We start from the raw sequence: 24,824 nt of genomic DNA, 5'->3' as shown, positions 1-24,824 counted from the left end.
ATTTCACATTAGATTTTCTGTGCAGGAAGGAAGACGTAGAAAATAAACACAGTGGCACCTTAAGACTTAAACCAACAAATTACATTCTCTGAATGCAGCCTTGCCCTTTTCTTTTGGTTGCTACATAAAGACGAATGGCAGCACAAACTCATTCATTTTCACATGAAAATCACATAAGCACTCAGCAGCCTGCTTTTTACTACGTGAGTGCACAACTTCATCTTTTCACTCTGTGTTTTGTTTCTCTCTAACCTTGACCTATGCTATGAGCACACTGAATGTTGGAACCGTGCTGAGAAGAAAACACTAAGATACTTCCCCTCGACAGCACCACAGTAAATTTAAATATACTATACTGCAATAATTTAAGACCTGTATTCATTCTGAAAACTGCTCTAGTAGGCTGAAGATTAAAATAATTTGAAATAATTTCATGGCACTGTATGAAGACAGCTTCTCTATTTCTACTTTATATATTAAAATAAAACCTTGTTCTTCAGCTGATCCTGCTCAATTGTAAAACTTTGCCAAAACTAAGAGTGCTGTAAATGACAGATTCCAGCAGTTTAACAGCTGCTATAATATGAGAAGCTATTTACTATTTCAAATGCTATTGTAACAGTCTTCTCAGAGTTTAGTAGCAGCTTTACAATCTGCAGCTTCCTGCAGGTATGTCTCAAAGCAGAATTCCTGGGGAGGAAGACCACTTACTGGATAAAGATGTGGGATAAAAGAAAAAGCAATTAAAAAAAACCCCACAACAAAACCAACCCAAACAACAAGCAGAGAACAAATATTTCCAACACTTTCAACAGCACTCCTTAACTCAGTAAGAATTAACTAGACACACAGTTCAGCTTCCTGCAGTTTCTAACAGCCTCAGATTGACCTCTGCAGCTCCTGTTACAGGCCATTTTCACATTGCACTCTGTGCAAGCTCACTCAACAGTCTTGCTATTTCGCTTTTGTTTGTTTGGGTTGTTTGTTTTTTTAACCAACTCTGAATACACATGTCTAATACTGAGTCAAAACCAATTTCCACCCATTAATGCAGAGATCCAATTTTAGCACTTGAAAGAATTTCATCAGTTGAAATCCACTTGAAATTTATTTCCACTCTCGGTGCAAAGAAGCTTCACCTTTCAGGGTCTGTACTAACAACAGGCGGTAAACTGTGCTGTTCTTTTGAGAGTGTTTCATTTACCAATTCACAGTTAGAGACACACAGAACTGATAATACACATTTCTTAATGTATGTTTTCTGACTATTTCTTGTTTTGCTATCTTCTATTATGTCCAACTGCTATGTAACAATGGGAATATGAAAATCACTATTATCAAATATCAGTGGCCTCCTGGGAGGGGTTGATTCTTTGTCCGCTTTGTGCAACAGCTTAAAAAGTCCCGTTCCAATATTCATTGGAATTCCCATGATGATGCACTCAGAAACACCTAGGGAAAAACAACAAACATGCTGAACATCCAAAGATCATGGATTTACAAAACTATTTTCATTTGTCTGTTCTGTATGTCTTGCCTATTAAATCTCCTTGAACCTCACATGTAAACTCCAGGGGCTCCTTACCAGATAAAGTTAAATGTTATGGTCATCAGATCAGTATGTTACTTACATTCTAGACAGGAAAAATTGATCTAGCAATGGGAGAGCTTCAGAAGATCTGTTTTTGGAGAAGACACATTCCACTCAGTGCAAACAGAGCACGTAAGGCAAAGTTACTTCATGCTCACTCTGTGACCCAGTGCTAAGAACCACAGAATCATAGAATCAGTCACATCTGGCCAAGTGCCCTTGAAAGCCCTACACCTTCCCAGTGACAGAGGCATACCCCTGCTTTACCTATACTGCTTTTTGCATGTTCATGATTATAAAAGTTCTTGTTTTGAATTTAAAGATCTAGTCTGTCCCAGCTATTTCTGACAGCTGTACCATTTTCACAGCAAGATGCTGACACATTAATGTTCCTGATCTACTGATGTACACAACTTTTCTATAGAACGTTCCACATTAAAAGAAAATTATCAGATACCACTGGATTTTTTCCCTTGGCATACTGTTAAAATCCAAATGACACTATGACACATCCTGAGGAGTACAAGAACATCTGTCTTTCACACAAGTGTTTAAGAAAGTAACCATAAATATCTGTACATTTGATCACACAAAGGTTAAAAATAAATTTGCTTAAAATTCTGGCAAGATTTGACTGGTTATTTAAATATATTATGAATGAAGATTCTGTATTTTTGCTCTTAGACCATTGCTGCATGTCTACTATGTATTTACCAACACCGTGCACTATAAAACCTTGTACAAAATAAAATTCTTAGGCGTTAACGTACATTTCAGGCTACTACTTTGTACAACTCCTATAGCACGCAGGTTACAACTGATGAAAGAAATAACCTTTCTAACACCCAGCAGAATAAAACTTAGCTCATTTTGCACAATAACTTTTCAACCTGAGCCAATCACTGAACCATGGAAACTGCATTTAATTTTGGGGATCCTTCTTCTCTTACAGTACTTCCATGTGTATAACCAGAAGCCTTTCTCTCATCTCCCTTTTGCCTCATGGGCAAAGTAGTAGATTGCAGCATCTGACAGCAGTTATGTACAGCAGGAAACATTCAGGCAGAACATGCCACTAACAACCAAGTGTACATTACATATCTGCTGAGACTGATGTATACTAGAGACCAAGGACAATAATATCAGATGGGTGAAGATAACGATGTGATTGATGGCAGAAGAACCGCCACAACACTACACTCCGTTCTAATGACCATCCAAGCCTCCTCCAGTGCATAGTCTTGTAATGCTACCAGTTGTAATCTACTGCAGATTTAAGCATCTGGTTGACAGCTAGGAACTGCTGCTCTCACTTTCAGCTGGAAGAAGCTATGTAGACATGAAGCCAGTCATACTGCTCTTACTGCAGAATTTTTGGCACTTCCCTTCCAGACCACCTGCTCATAAATGAACATCGCAGCAGTGATCTGTAGCTCTCAGTTACCACTCATAAGTTTGAATAAGAGTGCTGTTGGCTGCTTTTTGGAGAGGAGACAGGCAAGTAAACTGACTGTATGTCTAAGCACTGGCTTGCACACAGTAGCACTTCCTGCAGATCCTGCTTCCAGAATCCAGTGGATGCTGCTGAAACTGGATGTACTCCTCTAGTTTCAATCCACTCCACCCACTGAAAGATGGCATCAGCAATTCTCAACAGAAAATGCTTGCCCTTATGTAGGTAAAGCAGGAAACAGCTGTTCCCCATTCTCTCCTGATGGGGGAGCACATCTTTCAAGACAAAAGGGATTCAAAGGCTACATGGTCTAAAACTACACCCACACATTCAGGAGAAGCACTGATTTGAGATGCCATTCAGTGCAGCACCTAAAGTAATTGATCTTGGGTACATACTCATCTTTCTTGGCAACGTTCATAATTTTTTCCTGCTCTTGAGATGCAAAGCCATGAGTGTGTAGAAGACTTTTTATAGCAATTCAAAGAGATAACTAGCAATGGCCAAGTCAGGCAGCTGCACAGCACTTTTTCATATAAGCAAGCCAATATTATCTCTTCAGTTTTGGAAGACAGACAATGATTTTCTGTTTTGTCCATTCCATTTCCTCATTTGAACTAAAATATTTATAAGGCAACAAGAAAAGATCTTTGCTTTCCACATTATTCAAAACCAGATTTTACCAGCTCGGAGGGGACTCTGAGAAAACATTTTCTTTTCCTTAGTGTCTCCTATAGGATCTTTGCTTTAATCATGGACAAATAAAACTAAAATAAAGGAAATCCCACTAATGTGGAATGCTGGACAGCCAGAAAGTGGCAGAGTTCTTAAAATACAAGCTGATAATACAAACATTTCTAACAGATTCCACCAATTCAGTAAATATAAGGTCCACAAGGCACATTTTGAAATTGACTACACTCTCTAAGATCACCCAGAAATACATACAAACTAGTAAACCTTAGCATAATACATCCATATTTTTCTACTTCATTAGCATCCAGAAACTCCAATGAGCAGTTACAGCTCCAGGATGGTAGGTCTCACATAAACAAATGAAGATGAGGGTGAAACCTGCTCAACTTCTCCTTTTCTCTGCTTAACCTACTAGATAGAGACTTTTTACAAAATCATTCCAAAATGTAGGTAGCTTAAAGGAGAATGAAATCTGGGAAGAATGGGAGCAAAGGTGTTTAATATTTGGAATTGAAATTATTTTTCTTTTTTTAGAGTACATGTCAGAAATGCAAAATTAAGAGACAAACAATGTCAAAACCCGTTATTTGAATTTTCAGTTTGGTTGCACATAGATGTGCATGCGTGCACTGTGTGCATATACGCATGTACTTTTAAACTCTTATCAGATTCTCACATGAACTCAGTGAGACGATTCAGTGCACGTTAAAACTTAACTTTAAAACTGAAGAACAGATACCTTTGAAAAGGAAATTCTCCTAACAGGGATCTTCGCTGTTACGTTAATGAATGCAGTACTGAAACACAGCTTCTAATTAACAAACAAACAAACCCAAACATAATTTTGATCTATTTAGATTAGAACCAACTGAAAAAGTCAAGAATTTTGCCTGTTTATTTCTAGGTACAACTGCCAAATCACATAGGCAATCACTGTGCACAGTACACCACCTATAATAGCTGAGACATAAGTCTTCTTACTTCTTAGTAGGAATGAAAAAGAAACGTGAATACTGAATGGGGTACTAAATTCCTTAATCAGCTCTAGGTGCTGGAAGATACACAAACTTCTACAGCTGAAAAACAACTGAACTACTGATAGCGAGATAAATTCCCTGGTATTTCACTGAGCTATGTGATGAGAAGTAAAACCAATTACTAAAAGTCTGCCTTAAGAAACATACAACCAAAGTCCAACTGATAGCAAGATCTCTGATTGAGATTAGAAATACGTAAAGATCACCAAACTTCTAAGATCAAGAAGTTTTTGACCTGTAAACTGAACAGAATGCTTAAAAAGGACAACATTTCAGTGCTCTGAAGATCTTTGTAAGTGCTGGGTAGGAATCACAAAATGCAAAAGAATTTGCAATACATACCACAAACAGAATCCTTCTGTCCAAAGTAGGCAGCATCAAACAGATGGTCTGCAGTCTTTTCAAATGAAGCCAGCATCAACACGCTTTCCTTCATTTTTGCCAGCCCAAACCTAGTAATACCCAGCACTTCACCCTGGATTGATGAAAAAAGAAACAAAAAAACAAAGAAAGACTATCAAGTACAAGTTGCAGAGTTAAAAAACGAGTTGCCGAGTTAAAAATCTTCAGTGGGGTCTGACAGCATTATGCTGAAGCCACTGCCTATTGTCTACTGATAAGACTGACTTAAGCTGCCAGAACATTACAGAAGATGTTAAATCTTTTTTTCCACTCTCAAAAAAACAAACCAACCAACAAAAAAAAACAAAACAACCCCCCCAAAAAAACAAATCAATCAAACAAACAAAATTAGCTTTTTAAACTATTTCTGCCTCTGTTTCTAACAGACAACCTGATTATAACAGACTGTGCACAGAAGCACAAGTCAGAAGTACAGACAAAAGAAAACATGCAAGGAGCCCAACAAGTGTAAAACACTGCACACTGATGCCCTTTTTCACTATTGTGTCACAGCTATACACAGCCAGCCCTGGGGACTGCTGCAACTCAGTACAACAAAGCCCTACAGTCTGGGGCGAAGTCAGAACTCCCTCATTCATTTTACCCAAATTAAAGCCTTGCACTCTGGCAGGCAAAGTGGAAAATATTACTTCACTAAGTGCAATCAAATCTAAAACCCATAATGAATGTAAATAATGTATTTATATAAAAAACCAAAAGGAAAGTACGGATATGATTTTCTACTAACAAGTTCTGGAAGACTGTTCATGCTGTACATGTAATCTGATTCTATTTCTAATTTCTGTATCTTTTGACTCTTACATACAGCACAGCTGCTATGAACCACACCCCATGTAGTTTTCTGCACAGCAAGCCTTGAATTGCATGCATGGTTATCCAAACAGTTGATCTTCATACCACAATTTTTAGCATTCATTGTTCAAAATCAAGATTATGAGTCCTTACCTCATTATATCAACTTGTTTTCAAGTTTTTTTCAGTCAAAACAGCCTTCTCCCCTGCACCCCCAAGAACAAAATTAAGCATTCTGTTTGATATGCAAACAGCAGTATTTGATCAATATAACTCACAATTCTTTAAACTTAAAACTGATTTCCATCTCCCTAGCTCACTCACTCTTCTCAAACATGGTGCAATTCGTCTCTATAAACAGCACATGTAACATATAAAAAAAACCCACAGAACAAACCTTGTAAGTCATTAGATCAGACAGCAACATAACATGTCTCCTGTCAATGCTCATACCATGGTTCACCATTGTATACTGAATCTCATTGATAATGGTTGTCCGAGCAGCTTCAATTCCTAGTGTCTTCTCTACCTACACAAAAGACTATGTTCGATTAATGAAGAATTGAATGCTTGGAGCAAATATATTCCTGGAACAAATCCCATTTGATGTCAGATTAATACTTCATTTCCATTACTATCCCTCTGCATTTCTGTTTCAAAAATATTCATAGAAAAAGCTTTTTTCAAGTGAACAGTGCTGCCAGTCAAACTATGCTCTTGTGTTAATGCATTCTGACAACTATTAATGAAATCAGGCTTAATTAGATATCAACCACTGCATCTGAGCACAAACAAGCACTTGTAATAAAGATGCTACAGGGAAAAAAAAACCCACAGAAGCCATTTAAACATTACCTCATAAGTGTTGTTAGAGGACGTTTTTGTTCCTTTCACTCCATGTGTAGCCATAACAGCTCGCAGATTATCACCTTCAACCAAAAGTTTGTATTTTTCCTTTCCACTTCGTTCATCAATATGAATGACAGCTCGGGAAACCTCTGGTATGCCTTGCACTACAACCTTCACAAACCAAAAAAAATGCTAGTAACTTTGATGTGTACAGTAATGCAGTATTAAAAGGGTAACCCTTATCAGCATTCAAACCTATTTAGAAGCTCCAGTTCGGAGTAAATGCTTCATTAAAATACTTATGAAATAAGATTTTCCGCTCTTAAATATGCTAGTGCAGATGTGACATTCACATTGTACTATAAACCCTACTCGCTAGCTGCATTTTATATTTGATGCCAGATCATCTCCCACTCAGACATGGGTCTCTGAATGGTGATAGATCCACACAAATGAAAAGGGCATCCTGCCAATAACAGATTCTCTTATCACTGTTTTTAAAACCCAAAGTAGATAGTCTTTTCGGAGAGAGCTGCAAAAATTGCAGATACTGTCATGTGGTTGACAATTCTAGATGCAGCTGGAAGAACAAATAACTATTTCATGTAACTGCTGCATTTGGAATGCTTAAGTAAACACTGTAAGGAAAGTATCGAAGCTTAAATTTGATTTATTAAGATTAGTAACAGGGGCTTCATCTGTAAAGTAGTAGCATAGCAATCTAAGAGTTACAAACTCAGCCTATTTCACCGTCAATACTAACAAGAATTAATTTAGTCCTCCACCACAGAACCCAAATTATTACTGATTACCTCCCACAGAAGCATGAGACAACCTTTGTTTTTACCTTTGGTAGTTCTTCCTTCAGGGACTGCAATACATAATACATTGAACTCTTGCTATTTTCACGAGGGGTCACACATACAACTGCTTCTCCATGGACAGCAACATCCCCAGGCTTTACTCTGAGTTTAGATATGCAAATAGAGTAGCGCACAGTCTCTGCATTCACCTGTGGAAAAAGTAAGCCAGTAAACATCAGGGTATCTCTCTTCACATATACAAATCTGCTCACATAGATGCAAGAGTCTTACAACAGAATACAAAAATGCAAAAGGTAGAAAAATAAGCAAAAATTGTTACTCTTATAAGTTGGTGAGGGTACCATTAACTAATGGATGGAAGTGGCATTCTTGTATTTAGCAAGACAGCAATAAAGGAATGTATGTTGTTTCCAAATAAAAGAAAAATTATCCACTTGACAATGAAAAAAAAGGAGGGGGGTGTAAAATCCAGATATAATGTAGCCACAGAACATCCTCTGTTCACCTTCTTTTTTAACTTCCACTGGTCTGATTAGTGTTTCTGAGACAGGATTAAGAGACGCTTTGGATCTTACCCAAGTAACATTCTGCATAAGAACTGAATAACTCACCTCTAATCTCAGTAGCCTAATGCGCTCTAAAGACAGCTTCACAAGGATGAAACAATCATCTGGAAGAAACACTTCCTCAATATATTCTGAAATCTTTAAGAGATAAGGATGAAATAGTAAGCATGTGAAAATTATTAAAATGCCCCATAGCAATTGGCTAACGTTTACATTACATTACAATACTATAATTTTTCCTACCTCTCCTAATAAAGTTTTCTCAATTCTTCCTTTAACTAGACGGGCAAAATCAGGATCATCGGATTTGTCCAACTGTGCTGTTATAATAGGGGTGCTACAAAGAATAAACACACATACACAAAAAAAGCCCAGTTAGGAAATGGCTCAACTAGATTACAGACAGCAATTTGAACTACAGCCTGCCTGATGGAATGTAACTTATCTAGAGCAGTATTTCGTAAGATAAAGAGACCTTCAGCTTCCTCAGGTACATTTAAGAAAATGCTTTGAATATGCATTTACCAGCTTCAGGCTGGTAAAACCAAGCAAACACACATGAGATTATAACACAACAACTAGTGACTATTTTCATAACATATACTATTCTAGTATTATTTAAGTATAGCTTCATGGATACTTCGGAACAGAATCATAGAATGGTTAGGGCATACTGCTAAACACCAGAAAGTTTCATAATATATAAGAAACACCTAATGGAATATTAAACTTAATAAATAACTACCTCATTTGAGTTTCAGAAAAATAAAACTTCTCTGTTCTCTGGCCTTAATTATCACTTAGTTAGACAGACATTAGATTTTTCTTGTTTGGGTATTCCATGCATTCAGTGTTGTCTAATACATTACTGGGAACTAGGAAATGCTATATTTTTTTTCCCCCAGGTTTCACATAGGCAAAGGGGTAAAAAAAAAACAAACCGAAAAAATGTTAGTACCTAATAGCTTTTGAAGCATTAATGATTTCTTTGATTCTTGGCACACCCAAAGTAATGTTCATTGAAGCCACACCAGCAAAATGGAAAGTCTTCAGAGTCATCTGTGTGCCAGGCTCACCAATGCTCTGTGCACAAAGAGCTCCTACTGCAGAACCAGGCTCCATCTGTGCCCTGATGAAGAAATTCTCCCATTAGAAAATAAAGACATAGAGCTCAGTAAGGTATAAAATCTGAAGTAAGCAAAGACAGAAACTATTCTGGTAAGTAGATGAGAAGTCTGTTATTTAAAAAAAAATTATTTTATTTTTAAATAAACAAACAGAAGAACATTTAAGAGGTTGCCAATACTCAAGACTGATCTCATGCAAGGCAAGCAGATTCCCTGTCACAAAGGTATTACACAGATCCAGTATAACATCCATAATAGAGACAAACTGCTTGTCCTCTTCCTCCAAAGTATCAAGCACTCGATTCAGGATTCTCCATTCAGGAAAATCTCATATGCTAACACTTCCAAAACTCTCCTTCACATGTTTAAGCACTAGAGACCTTTATTAAGTCTTCTTTCAAAAATTATTACGCAGATTGCTTTTAAATTGGAGCAAAATCCAGATATTAATGCCTTCTTGTTCTCATCTTACTCAAAAGCCCTATACTGATGACCTACTTTCCCTTCAAGTTATGCATGTAATGTGCTCATTCCCACATTTTGTTTTTTTTTTCTAAAATTCACATCCTCAAAGAACTGGTGGTCCTTACAGGACAAAACTCAAAGACCACTACACTATAATATGTGCTTTCACAATGAGAACGTGAGGGATGGTATACCTAGACTATAGACTTTGTTCAGATCATACAGTAAGCATTCTAAAGCTTTCACAGAGTGCAATGTGATCTGCTCTTCTAGAGCAAATGTAACCTCTGAACTTAAGGCACAATGCCACTTCCTAAATGACTGTAACTTATAGCAGCTTCTTGCATTTTCCATGATGAACTCCTACCAAGTAAAATGGCTGTCCGACAGCGATTTAGCATGTAACGTCTAAAGAATTAATTCTGGGTGACTGTAAAAAAGATATTTAAGTAGAGGTTATTGTTCTCACTGTTACAACAAAAACATCACAGCAATTAGTTCCTTTCCAAAGGTATCATCTTTCAGCTATCAGATCAGCATAATATAGTATGCTAAAGCAACTCACTACAGTAAAATAGGCAACTAATGTTTAAGAACGCTTAAGACAAACACAAGCAAATAATGCTAGTAACTGAAAGCAAAACACCTGGTAATTGTTTTAAAGTAGTTCTGTTAAGAAGTTAAAATAGACATGAATTTTCTAGAAAAAGAAAAAATATTAGTGAACAGTCAATGCAGGTGAGCGTGAGGCCACAAAGCAGGTGTCATGAATGGCTTCATGCCAATTATGAAATCCAGTGAGTCTAAAGAAATGAAAGAATTCTCAATGGATAAAGGGATGAAAGTATCCATACTATTACTACTTTGTTAGAGGCCAAGAATTACAAACACGAATCTCCTACAAGTGCATAGCAAATTCAAGAATATGTTAGCATGAAATGTGACATAACTCTTCACTGACTGTGTAGATCAAGTGTAACTATAACGATTCATATAGATTTAAAACTGATCTATTGAGACACTATTTTGCATGGACTCTTTAGAGGTTTAGAACAATCTCCTGCAAGAGGGGGAGGAAGGGAACATGTGTGCCAGCGAGTGTAAAAAGAAGCGTTTAAACAATATCCTCTCTCACCTCACTGTGAATCCTATCACTTATGGTTTTGCCAGACTCTGCCGTCAAAACCATGTGTGGCTCTAAGTAGTAAACAGCTACAGAAGAAAACTGCATTCACTACCATTTCAGAAGAGGTGCCTAAAACCAAGCAGATAGCTTTGCATTGTCAGGAAATATAAAATGAAATATAAAGGATTTTTTTTTCTAAAATATAAAAGGGAACCAAAAGAATTACCAAGAGTCTTCTAATGAAAGAATCTGATTATGATTCAAAACAGAAAGGTAAAAACCTTAGCTCTGTCAGACCTATAGAACTGCCATATGAGGCTCAAATCTGCCTTAACAAGCCCACCTGTACAAGGCAATGCTGTTTCTTATTCTATATTTGTACTTCATTCACAACAGAATCAACCTTCATATAGTAAAATTAGTACAATGTACTCCTAGATTGCAAACAAAGTGAACAAACACTAAATTGGGGGGGGGAATAAATTAAGAAAATAACAGGCTAAACACTTACCTCATGTATTTGTCTCTACAAGTCTCCAGAAACTTCTCTACTTGTGTTGGAGTAATCCTATCCAACTGATATAAAACTCTTGGCTGAAAAGAGAACAGTTGAAAAAGCAACAGCTTTCAAAGACTGAAAAGAACTACATAATTACCTCCTTAAGGTACTTACCTCTGTTGTGCCATTGTCATTAATGCCATACTTGTCCCTAGTCTTTTTTATCTTCTCAGAAACACCTTTGATGAATTTTTTGATTTCCTGAAATTACATTAAAACAGTAAGTAAAGACATTGCCTTCATACTGAAGTCTTCAGCAGTAAGTTACTTAGAGCTCCAAATGGAATGCTTACAATAATAAATTAACAATACACATTATGAAGAGAGGAACAGGAAAACTTAGACACACACATACACCAGAATTCAGCAAACCAGAGTCACTCTTGAATAATCACAAATTAGTAGCAGTACATGAGGAATACTGTCCATGCTGAATAAAAGCATCCTTTCTGAGCACACGCTGAAAAATTAAGGTATTTGACTTGGTTGATCCTGACTCTACCATCAGGGGAAAAAATAATTAAAAATAAAATAGTATTTTCTGAGTATAGCAACACACTCTCTCTCATTTCTCAGTATTCAAAATAAGTTCACGTGGAAAGACTGTGGCAAGAGAGAAAGTATATAAAGAACACCTGCTGGATAGATTTCAGAGGTTCAAGATGTACTTTATTTGGGAGGAAAAAATCTCTCAAAATTTCTACATACCTGTCAGTCTCTACCTAAGGTAGTTCAAGTAACGTCTCTATACTGTGTAGAGGTCTTGCAGATAACTGCATATAACATGTAATAGTACATAAGCCTTTCACTCTCGTAACAGATTTACCCAGAACTACTTCTAACAGTCTTTATTGGAATATAAATTGAAACAATATTGTTAGAAAAATATCTACCATTTCTATGAAAAATCATCTGGGCATTATTGTTTGGATATAGATGGGTACATTAGATATCACAAAATGTAAGGTCCAAGATTAAACTTCCGTAAAAGTGGACTCAGTGCAACTCATTACCATAGCACAACGTTATCAAAAACAAAATACAAACAAGAAAACAAGAAGAGGAAATCCTTCCGATCTACTAAAACAATGACTTAAGACAGCCTCCATGGAGAAGTGAATAGCTTGATTTTTTGAGTCTTTTTAAACCCTTTCCACCCCATTAGTTCTGCATAACAACCAGGATGATGATCATATATATCATCTCTTCTTCAGTCAGTAGTGGACTCCTTCCACAGTAGCCCAGCGCTGAATATTACTCAGAAAATTGAATAAATATTTAAGTGACTGCCTTTTTTTAAAAAAAAAAACAAACTGAATTCATAAATCATTATCAAAACACTTCTGTTACATCCCAAAAGAATCCTCATTCTCCTAATATCAACATTCTTACTGGTATTCAATGTGTTTTCAGACAGTATGTTATATTCTGTGACCACTAGAACAAAGTTCAAACGAAAGAACCAACAACAGAAGTATGCTGGTGGAATGGATGCTTCAAGTTGTTTCCCTGCTTGGATGACAACAGGATACATTCATACATTTCTGCCCACTGTGCCCTACAGTAAGCCATATTAATTCATGAATGAAGTATTTTGCTATTTTAAAAGGGTTTGACCCTGAAATCTTGGCACAAAATTGGCGACTTATTTCCTAAAATATGTGTTAAGAAATAACGTGGTATTAGAAAAATGAGAAAGTCTACAAGTCTCCAACATAATAAATTTATATAACATTCTGAAATGTAAAAATAAAGAGACATTTCCACATGCTAGAGCCAAAAAAAGGTGAGAAATAAATTTCTGAAGACCTTACTTTTCATTGTCAAAAGTTTTATTCATGCTCAAGAACTAAAAGAGGAAATTACCTATTCCTCTCAACTTTCAACTATGTGTTGGCAGTTTATCTAACCTATGGATTAATTTATGCTGCAAACAGAATGAAAATGTAACTCACTCTTTGCTGACCCTGTCTGAGTCTATGGACTGATCTTCAGTGCAACACTGTCCTTTGTGAGCACAGGAATATAATTTACAGAGCAAGCTCAAGAAACCATCGCTTGTTTCACATTGTTTAAACCATGGAGTCTTTTACTCTGGACCTGTTTCACAAAAATGCATCAGACTGACTCAGTAAGATCTGCCTCATTGTGGGCCTTGTCAACTAATGCGGAAGCAGTGATTAGTCAAAGCAGCAAGCAGTCCAGGGTATAAAGCCTACTCAGTTGCATGTTTGCATCACATTTCCCAGCACTTAAGCTAGCATGATCATTTATACACTTGAAAAGAACCCTAACAGTTAAGCAGAGTGGTAGACAATCCCACAAGATTCAGTAATAATTGCCTGAAGTTCAGGTAGACCCATTAGGTCAGTTCCACATATGCCAGCACTAGCCCTTTTCCATGTTTGCACCACAGTGCCTAGCACTCATATTCTATCATCTCAAAAAACACTCCACAGAAAAACGATAGGTTTGTGAGTTCTTTTTTAATTATGAGGATTTCTAAACATTTTCCCAACTTCAGTAAGAAAAAAAAAAAAAAATCCCTTAACTTATGTCTTAGTATACTCATATATGTTCAAATATTAACACAGCTGAAATTGTGCCAACCAACAATCTGCTTTTTCATCAGCTGAGTTCATTACAGTGAGGGCAGAGTGCAGGCAGAATGAATGTCAGTCTGTTTGGAAGAGGCTATTTAGACATACTGTTTTCTGGACAAGAGTGCATAAACCCATTATAGGAACCTCCTGGTAAAATAACAGCAACAAGAAATATTTCTGTTCTGGAAGGGAAAGTGGAGGAAGAGATAGAAAGACATCAGAATAACGTGCTAATATCCCTAAAGGTTGAAAGAATGAGTTTTAGAAAGGAACATCGTGTACTAAAAGAAAGGTTCCTCAAAATCTTCAAATTGAATTCTGAAGATTTATTCACGTGTCACAGTCTTCACCATTAAAAAGGAATTGGGTAAATTCTAGTGATAAGTGACTACATCCTAATTTAACAGGCAGTAACATATATATGCTAATCAGTTACTTCAGCACTATGCATACATCTTTAGCTAAAAAAGCACTAACATTAATGCTCACACAGTGCACACACATGCTACATTACCTCATTATATTTTTCATAACCTGTCTCAGTTAATGTCTTCAAGGATGAACAGAAAAAAAAAAGGAAAGAAGAAAATGTAGTAATATCTAAAACTTAGAAATCTTAAGTTAAACTGATTACCACCAAGGTGATGTAGCCATATCTGTGTTTCTGAAATTAATAGCAATTATTTCCCCGACATGTTTAAAAATATGTGAATCTCAAAGAACAACTTCAGTTTTCAGTTCCAAACTTTGATATAATTATATTGCCTTTTTTTTCTTTTTTTTTTTCCTTTCAGAGATGCTGTTAGAAGTTAGAGCATATTTCAAGTATGGATATAATTACTTTTTCAACTCTGCTCTGGCAATGGAATTGCAAATCAGGTTTATAAACAGTGGGTTATTATTTCTGTCACTTTCTGCTCCAAAGCACTCTGAGCTACCAAAAAGAAACCCTTCAAAAGCAGGTCACTAAATTCACATTATTCTCATCACTGCCAGCAGTCAGAAGGCTCATCACAGTAACAACTGTACATGTCCAAAGGCAGGTTAATTCTACAGCTTTTACTCCTGTCTTCCAAAGCAGTCTGAAGTGTGGCTGCTCTCAAATATTAAAATTGCTTAATGTTCTTTCACACAAATTGACTTCCACAATTCAAAGGGTAAGCAGTCATGTGACTGTTTACTCATCCTTAAAAAGCTCAAAAGTACTCCTCTGATGATAAGTCCTGTCCAGCAAAGCTCTTTCATACGATACAAGTGTTTTGCTGGTTTAGTATCATAAGCAAGGTAAATAGGTCTAAGTGTATAGCTCTATTACAGGAAAACCAGCAAATGAGTAAAAACAGACACTCAGAAAGTTGTTAATATCAAAATACATGGGTAATAATAGAATATGAGACCCAATGCTAGTGGTTCCTTTATACACAGTCATAATCGCCTTGTTTCTGACATCCTGGGGGAAGCACATAATTACTGTACCATCTTGCTATGGAGAAATTCCAGCAAGATATTTCAGAGCAGCAGCACCTTCTACTCAGAAAATCACTACATTTTTCTCTCATTTCTTATGTTCTTGCGGTGAACATGAACAACTACCATAATAAGAATTAAAATAACTAGCCCTACCTCTCCACCTCCTGAAGCTGCACAAATATATTACTGAACAAACTACTACTCCTAACACATGAAGTTCAGACATTGCTCCTACAGACTGATAAAACCATTTCACTTAATTTCTGTAATTTACAAGGAAAAGTTAATCACTGTGTGATGAGGAAATGAGGTAATTACCTGCAGAAAACTGTCTCGGCAGCAAAGAAATTCATTTTTCTTCATGATGGCCTCAGATGTTAACACCAATGCATTTTTACTAAGGGCTGGTTCACTATGGCATGGATATACAGCCTTAAGAAGAAAAAACATTTAATTCTTTACATAAACCATACGCACAAAAAACTTCATGGATTAATAGCATTTGTCAGTTTTGTTTGGGTTTTAGTTTGAGGTTTCTGTTTATTTTGGGTTTTCTATATAATACTAGACTAATGGGAAGAGATGGTCCACATACACTTCTATTTACATGCATAAACCTGAAGATATACACACACACATTTCTAATTCTATCAATTTATTACACTCATAGTACAGAAATCTGAATACTTCTTTCAGCAAAAGGTATTTAGCAACAAAACCAACTACAAAACCAAATACTGTCCTTTAAACATCACATCTGGAATTACTTACATCAAGCCTCCAACTTAAGAAACAGCTCAAAGAACATGAATGTCTTCATTTAATAAGGAATTACTTGGTGTAATATCAGTCCAATCTAGTAGTCAACTAAGTAGTAAGTTATCTAGTGAGTTAGATATTAGGTCATAGAACTATGTCTAAGCACAGAAGAAAATTCTGTTTTCAAAGCTTATAAACAGTTCAGTCCTATTATATACATGCTTGAATGACTGACCGGGCAATTTAAAAATAAATGCTTCACTTGAAACAATTCTCCCCATAACTTACTACTTCATCTATATGCTTAATACTCTTTTCAAACTTCCAACAGATTTCAGTAAGCCTTACCCTGATATTGTCTAGAACTCGTTTGAATTCTAGCGGTTCATCCTTCCCTTCCATGGCTGCAGGATCCAAGCCATCTCCTCCATAAATAAACTGTATAATGTCACCAGTAGAACTTCTGACTGTCAAATCATACTGTGAGCAAAGATCTTCAAGGGATTTTACCAGCCGCCTCTGAAGGAAAAAGGAAGGAAAAAAAAAATTACAAGGAAAGTATACTGGAACTTTTCAAAAATAGCTATTGATTTGGATTACAAAAGTATAGAAACTGAACTCAGGAAATAAATTTTATACACTGATCAGGAAGCAAGCAGGCATGAAAACCTACTTTAAGTCATACATTATCTTTAGGGACTTACTGTACATTCCCCAGAGCATGAAAGCTAACTATAACAAAATTCACATGCAACAACACAATTCTCCACATTTAGAAATTAGAACATATAGGAAAGCTAACGCTAAACTGCAAGAACCTACTACAGTCCAAGGAATTTGCCGGGGGGGGGGGGGGGGGGGGGTGGGCAGGGGAGAATTTGATAGAATATCTGCATTCTTCCAATGAGGTTTACTTCTCAAGGGTTACAATACCTTTTTCATATAGAAGCAAAAAAAGTCAACGGTTATTTTCACTGAAGGAAAGCAAAGAGCTCTTCTGTCAAAGCCCATAGGTACTGTTTCTTACCAGTGTTAGCTACTTCTCTTACATTAATTCCTTGTATTGGGAAATCTGTTTACTAGGATCTTCCCTCCTCTGCCTCCAAAAAAGAAGGCATGCTTTGAAGCAATAGTGGTAAAAACAGTTTTACTTTAAGCATGTACTTCATTGCTCCATAACAGTAAAACAGCTCAGCAAAGAATAGAAATTGGTAATTTATTCTTATTTTTACTGAGGAGAAAAATGGTAAAATACAATAAATGTCATTTTATTTTGTTTGTTTTGAAATTCCAAAGTCCAAGTGCTACAATTTATTCATGTAGGTTGAAAGTTGATAAGGAAAGAAGTTTTGAAGACTGCTTATTATATATATTCTTTTATATACTTACACATATGCAAACATTATTCTGTTAGCTTGAGAAACAAATGGTCTAATTAGTCACCCACCCCAAAAAGAATTTATTTCAGTCTTTGCAGATTTACTTGTCTATCTCTGACTGTGTGCACAGTCCCAAATTATCTTGGCTTTTCCACTGCCTGTTACACTGGGAAGAGGACTATACTTAAAATACTACTTAAATATCTTTACTGAAGTCTTAGGACTGCTCATAATACAAAAAGCTTTGTTGGAGGGACATTTATTTCCACAAAAGAAACAGCCAAAGACACTAACGTCTTACAGAACTTTAAGTCTATATGCCAAGTCAGATACTAAAAGGGAGCTTTAGCTGTATTTATGTCATCCAGTCTTTTTTAAAATAACCCAAACACAAAAGGATTTGTGTTTTCTGCTTCTCACTGTTGAAATACTGTATCTGAAAAAGCACTCACAACTCAAATCTATGTTACATGTATGGACAAACTTCCATCATTCACCTGGGTTTTAGGAACACATGCTACAATAGCATAGTAGTCCTCAATAACTCCATAGAACAAGGGCTTATCACCCATATTCAAGAGGAATCAGTTTAATAGAAGCATGTTATTGTACCGCTGCCTGAGGTCCGGTTTACAAACCTCATGCCTACTGGAGAACAGAGCAAAATCACAGTATAAATTATGCTGTTACATTAAACACACACACATACCCAGTGTATGCACTTCTCTCCCACCCTTCACCTCAACATACACATAAGAAATACCCTGCTTTTGCAAGGCTGACAAATCCCCTACTTCACTGACAGTTACCTGCATATATCCAGTTTCGGCTGTTTTTACAGCTGTGTCAACCAGACCTTCTCGACCAGCCATTGTATGAAAAAAAAATTCAGTGGGAGTCAACCCAGAATAGAAGCTATTAGCAACAAAGCCTTTTGCTGCTGGAAGCTACAGAGAAGAGTGGGGAGAAAAAGGTTGAAATGAACATTTTGCATATTCATGTTACAGAAAAACATGTATATAATCTAAATTCCTTCAGTGCATACACAAACAAAGAGAAGTCATCTCAGGTGCATTTAGTTTTGAAATTCAACTTTTATATACTGATCCAAATAAAGGCTTCAAAACCCTTGCCTATTTCTTCCAAACCAATGTAACAGACTTTCTTCCTCCACTACAGGCCTTGTCATGCTTCTAGCCATTCCTTGCAAACACTACACCAGCTTCCATCATTTTGGCCTCCCTTAAAAATCGCAAAAAACGGAAAGGCAATAAAAATGGTCACTTCGCAATAGTACAGCAAAGGTATCTGCAGTGCTGAAGACTACAGACTAGAGATATATAAGTAACTAATTCTTTTGAATGGTTTATTCTCACCTCTGAGAAGAGTTCTTGCCAAATGAACTTTATGCAGTCCTCCCTTCAAGTCAAGTAACGCCAACCTGTCTCCATGATCACATAAATCAACATATAGGCTACAGAGGTTCATCTTAAATCACTTTTTGTTGTGAGTGCTTTCTAAATCAGTAAAAAATCTAGAGTTAAATTTAACTTTTACCTTCTCATTTAATCCATGAAGTATTATTTCTTCTTTAATTTATTCAGAAAAGAAGATATTTCACATTACAGAAGTTGAAATTTGGATGTTTAGTGACAAACCCAAGTGTCATGGACATCACCCAACACTTGAGTTATCTGACCAACACAAGATCGATGGAAAAGGAATCTCACTAATTATGTTAACAAGTGCATAAGACTCCTTATTGCTTCATGTATAACAAACCTCAAATATGAATGTTCAAAGTAGCCCATGATACCAGTCTTAGTGGAAAAAGAAAGAAAAAGCAGCAGCCTCCAGAATGGTTGTTGTGGTTTAAGCCCAGCCAGTAACTCAGAACCATGCAGCCACTCGCTCTCTCCCCCCACTTCTCCCCCCTCAACTCCCGGAGGGATGGGGAGGAGAATCAAAAGAATGTAACCCCCACAGGTTGAGATAAGAACAGTCCAGTAACTAAGGTATAACAAAACCACTACTGCTACCACCAATAATAATAAGGGAAATAACAAGGGAAGAGAATACAACCACTCACCACCTGCCAACTGATACCCAGCCCAACCTGAGCAATGACCTGGGCCTTCCAGATAACTCCCCCAATTTATATACTGGGCATGACATACTGTGGTATGGAATACCCCTTTGGCTAGTTTGGGTCAAGTGTCCTGTCTCTGCTTCCTCCCGGCTTCCCCTCCTCCCTGACAGAGCATGAGACTCAGAAAGTCCTTGGTCAGAGTAAACATTACTTAGCAATAACTAAAAACATCGGTGTTATCAGCGTTGTCCCCAAGCTGAAAGTCAAAAACACAGCGCTGCACCAGCTACTAAGAAGGAGAAAGATGGCTGCTACTGCTGAGCCCATGACAATGGTTTACCTGGCATGTTTCACCTGTCTAAAGATACCAACACACATCAAAAAATTTTCCTGAAAAGTCTTAGTGCAGTGAAACATAACAAAAGAAAATCTCCAACAAATTATCTTCAGAACTCTCAAGACAATAAAAAATGTATCATCTGAGTTACTTTTATTAAATTAGAAAGGTCTAAGGAAGGCTTAGCTGTAAAAATTCAAGCTATCTAGACATCCTATGCCAATTCATAACACTACTGTTAATTCCGAAATCACCATACGTGATCCTTTTCCTTCACCATGTCCCCCATGTCTAGGGAGGGACTCTTCATTAGGGACTGTAGTGATAGGACAAGGGGTAACAGAGGTTCAAACTTACACAGGGGAAGTTTGGATATAAGGAAGAAGTTCTTTACTGTGAGGGTAGTGAAGCACTGGAATGGTTTGCCCAAGGAAGCTGTGAATGCTCCATCCCTGGCAGTGTTCAACGCCAGGTTGGACAGAGCCTTGGGTGACACGGTTTAGTGGGAAGTGTCCCTGCCCATGGCAGGGGGGGGCTGGAACTTGATGACCTTAAGGTCCTTTCCAACCCTAACTATTCTATAACAACACATACTATTGTCCATCCTCCTTAAAATGGTTTAAGTCAACTTCTTTCTCTTTTCTTTACAGTGTGTTGTAAACATACAGAATTACCTTGGAATGCTTCTCAAAGTGAGGCAAGGATCTGTTCTCAAATCCATCAGGAACTCGGGACCCACTGATAGCCTGCTGACCTACACAAGCGATCATCTGGGATATATTAATGAAAGAGCCTGAAAACAAGAAACACCTCACTCACAATGGAGGAATATCGCTGCTCCTTTTGTAAGCTGTCTTCACTTCTACGAAGATCTGTTATTTAGATTCATAATTTGTCAAAAATGCACTTAGAATTGCAACAGTTAAAGAAGCTTTTCTGTTACTTGTTCTGTGCATTTCTGCATTTTCACAGATACTGACAACTAAGTCACGATATAGCTAATAACTCCTTCTAAATAATATTTCTTTGGGTCATAGACATTCATACCACCATTAAACTACAGTCCTTATGCTATCCTGTCTTGTATTAAGGATTTATATTTCGCTTCACAGTTTCTTTAACTTATTTGAATTAACTTTTAACTACCTGTACACAACACGTAGTTACTGAAAAGGGTCACTTGAAATCTATGCATGCATTTAATGCTGACTGTATGAAACAACCTATAAAGACAGAGTATGTAATTGTGAGAACAGTGATGAAGCAAGCAATCCCACTTCCAAAGTTTAGCTACCCCTACCTTTAGAACCACACAGTGCCATGATAAGGGGACTGTTGCTCTTGTCCAGTTCTCTGAGACAGGCACTGCCAGCATGATCTCTGATAACAGACAGTTCTTTGAGGATTAAGGCCTGAAATCCAAGATTTCAGAGATTCAGCTTTTGTTAAAAATACCATACAGAAACAGTACGCTACCACTACCAGCAACACCTTCAGTAGTCAAAGGGAATTCAAAATATAATAAAAGAAGAAAACTAGATGTTGCTTTGGGAAAAACAAGTTTAACTTTTAACTTGCTTAATTTTCCAATCTGCTGCAACAAGACAAGGGTAGCCAGGAACATCACAATCTCTTTCATCAGCAGCACCAACTTAAGCTAAACTAAACACTTACGTAAGCCCTACGTCTTGCTGTACAAGAGATTACCTCCAAAAATTGTTACATCCAATTGTTAAGAACTTAACAACTGTATCAAAAAAACATTCTAGGATATACACAGATGTCCAAAAAGAGGAAGAATGGAAAAGTCTAAAACACTTCTTTCAACCAGAGTACCATTTCAAACTGAACAGCTGTGACAGTACTTCGTCACAGGGTGGGGTCTTCTGGTCATTTGTTGTTGGTGGTGTTTTTTCTGTTTGTTTTGGGGGTTTTGTTTTGTTTTGGTTGTTTGTTTTTTTTTTTAACAGTAAGAACTAGACATCAGATGATCAACATATCAAACTAGTCAAGATGATCAATGTATAAAACCATTAAAGACTATGAAAGATGTTCTTCAGCTGAATTCATTAAGTCCTGCAAGCATGGCAACTGCTCTTCATCAAAATTTCTATAGAAAGAATTAAAAAAGCTCAGCATAACCAAATTCCACCTAACCTTTGACCATTGATAAATGTAATTAATCCTATTCCAGCTACCTATGTGACTTTATTCTCTCAATACATCCAGCCAGGATAAAGGGAGGATCTCAGTTGTAAAGTATTTAGCCAACATTTTTAGAAGCATACAAGCATCTAAACGTTAAGAAAAGACAGACTAGCCTAAAGCTGCATATCTATTTGCATGTATGTTTAGGTTTTGAAAGACAACTTTGACTTTCACAGTTTCCATGAATGTACTCATGAAGTCTCTAGTCTAAATATATAAATTTTACCTCTAGTGTCTCTTCTGCAGTACAACCAGGCTGCTGCTGTAGCTTGCCAGTGTTCAGAGCTTCAATGTACTCATCACATTTCTTATAACCAGCATTCAGGAGCTCATACTTAGCTTTTAGCAGGCCCTGCCCAGGGGTTACATCACCAATTCCAATTGAAAAGCCACGATTAGCTATTATTAAAAAAAAAAAAATACAGAAAACAGATTAAACCCAGGAAATACTATCATTGGGAACTTTATTTTTCCTCCCATCATAAGCACAATAGAATGTTTCACTATCAGTTTCACAACTAGTGTGAGGGTTTTTGTTTTGTTTTTTGTGTTTTTTTTTGTTTTTGTTTAACACTGTACATCATATTTGAAGCTAAATTGTTGTTCAATTGTTCCGTTTCTGATTTAAGATACTATTTTTCCAGGAAATGTACTTACAAAGATAGACGGGAGCAAGCCTGGCTAGTCGTGACATGGCATCTGCAGCTTCTACCTGCCCCCAGTCTCTCAGCAAGATGTAGAAGATGTTGTTCTTGGATCCTGAACCCAAGGTTCCTTTGTCCATACTACCACTCATTAACTCACTGTTTTGAATTGTGACATCTAGAAATAAAAGGCAACAAAAATTCATTGGTTTTCTGAAACATTACCTAAGCTCTAGTAATTTCGTATGAAGCAGGTTTTTAAATAAAAGCTCTTTCCATTAGAAGAACACACATTTAATGTATCTGTAGAAACGCATGAGTAAATTTGTAAGGGGAACAGCCTATAACCTGACCTTATGAACTCAAAATTTTTTTCCCTGCCTCCTTAGAAAAGCAACTGTATCCAATTTAAGACTTGTAAGAAACATTGTGAATAATCCTTCTTGTAAAAAGAAATAAAAAACAACAAAAAAACAAAACCCACCCCCCCCCAAACAAAGAAAAACAAACAAACCTTGGCTTCATTAATCAGAATAAAGTCTTCAATCAGTCTTATCTGTCCAGAAATGGTGTCCTCAACCATACATAATAAACCGATGTTACTTATTTATAAGTAAACCAGAGGCCTTGGGTGATATGATTTAGCGTAAGGTGTCCCTGCCCATGGCAGGGGGGTTGGAACTAGATGATCTTAAGGTCCCTTCCAACCCTAAAGATTCTATGATTCTATGATTATTTATATATAAATGAAGTAGCGCAACAAAATTTCAGAAGTGAAGTTACAGTTCTCTTATTCAGAAATTCTGACATTTAGTTCAACTCTATCACCTCTGGAGGCACAGTGCGAATTTAGAAGACATGCTGGACTCAAATGTTTCTTGAATAACAGGCCTATAATAAAGACATCCACCTTGCCTGTGGGCCTGTACTCACTGCCTCTTTTAGATGACTCCCTTTTGATTCATCAGTAGCCTTCCATTTCAGGCACTGAATCTTCCTTATAAGCTTTAGCCTTTAACTAATTAAAAAATGTCTTCTAGACTTGAACTTCATACATATTTTTCCTATGAGAGTAGTACAATATATGCTCATCCTGAACTTCATTATGCACCTTTTGAAGAACTGGCATATGTAGATGGATCCAATTTAAGTAATTTTGTGCAGAACGCTGTAGATGTCTGCACAGTGTACTCTATGCTCAGTATTTTCAATGTGAATTTAAGTAATCATCATCTTGAACCAGAAGTCATTGTTCTTCCACTTATTAAATACAATCAAAATGGAACACCGGGACTTCTTAAAACTTTGGAGAATTCACAGAGAACTTTCTGAAGAGAGTAAGTGTTGCTTCAGAAATTACAGGTGCTTTTCAGAACAGAACAGAGCCATCAATGAAATCCAGAAGTTTTCCACATCAAACTCAAAATGTAGAAATTCTTCCCATACTTGCTAAGATGAAAAGACTAAAGAAGATGGCGTATGTTCACACAAGCGTGAACAGGATTGCTTTGCTGCCTTTCACTCCACATTACTTGTGCCCCCATGTTTATAACTAAATTCACAATCACAGAGCTGTGCTATAATCTAAAGAAATGGCACAGTTTCCACTGGCACAGTGGATTTGAGTCCTATTTGTTAAATTCTTTATGACATCAACATTGCATGACAAAATTACTATATATCAATGGCTCCTCCCTAACTCTCACCTCTGAGCAACAAGGAACCAAGCTGACCCTGCCTGCTGAAGTTCTTTTCGAGCTGTTACCACATGGATGTTAAACCAACAACAAGCAAAGCCTTGCTCATCTCCTATAGCCTCTTCAAACC

At 36.8% G+C, this 24,824-nt stretch overlaps 1 protein-coding gene across 2 annotated transcripts in view; it reads right to left on the bottom strand.

Moving 5' to 3' along the window:
• Positions 1-963: 963 nt before the first annotated feature.
• POLR3A (RNA polymerase III subunit A) overlaps positions 964-24,824 on the bottom strand; it is a 36,653-nt gene continuing 12,792 nt past the window's right edge. Inside the window, exons 15-32 of one of the 2 annotated variants that reach the window (XM_061450564.1) lie at positions 23,011-23,175; positions 22,580-22,752; positions 21,446-21,557; positions 20,820-20,938; positions 18,529-18,666; positions 16,689-16,859; positions 15,900-16,013; positions 14,626-14,661; positions 11,623-11,709; positions 11,461-11,543; positions 9,190-9,360; positions 8,475-8,568; positions 8,277-8,369; positions 7,689-7,853; positions 6,848-7,012; positions 6,390-6,521; positions 5,120-5,252; positions 964-1,452 (exon numbers count right to left, since the gene is read on the bottom strand). In XM_061450564.1, coding sequence (XP_061306548.1) covers positions 1,304-1,452; positions 5,120-5,252; positions 6,390-6,521; positions 6,848-7,012; positions 7,689-7,853; positions 8,277-8,369; positions 8,475-8,568; positions 9,190-9,360; positions 11,461-11,543; positions 11,623-11,709; positions 14,626-14,661; positions 15,900-16,013; positions 16,689-16,859; positions 18,529-18,666; positions 20,820-20,938; positions 21,446-21,557; positions 22,580-22,752; positions 23,011-23,175 — 2,300 coding nt within the window. In that variant the 3' untranslated portion in view covers positions 964-1,303. The remainder of the gene's footprint in view (positions 1,453-5,119; positions 5,253-6,389; positions 6,522-6,847; positions 7,013-7,688; positions 7,854-8,276; positions 8,370-8,474; positions 8,569-9,189; positions 9,361-11,460; positions 11,544-11,622; positions 11,710-14,625; positions 14,662-15,899; positions 16,014-16,688; positions 16,860-18,528; positions 18,667-20,819; positions 20,939-21,445; positions 21,558-22,579; positions 22,753-23,010; positions 23,176-24,824) is intronic. The other variant, XM_061450569.1, reaches the window with a different exon arrangement.

The sequence above is a fragment of the Pezoporus flaviventris genome, unplaced genomic scaffold, assembly GCF_033815535.1.
Source record: "Pezoporus flaviventris isolate CSIRO_AGI_PZ_B2104156 unplaced genomic scaffold, CSIRO_AGI_Pfla_v1 ptg000001l, whole genome shotgun sequence".
Lineage (NCBI taxonomy): Eukaryota > Metazoa > Chordata > Aves > Psittaciformes > Psittacidae > Pezoporus > Pezoporus flaviventris.
This window is presented reverse-complemented; position numbering and strand designations above follow the sequence as displayed.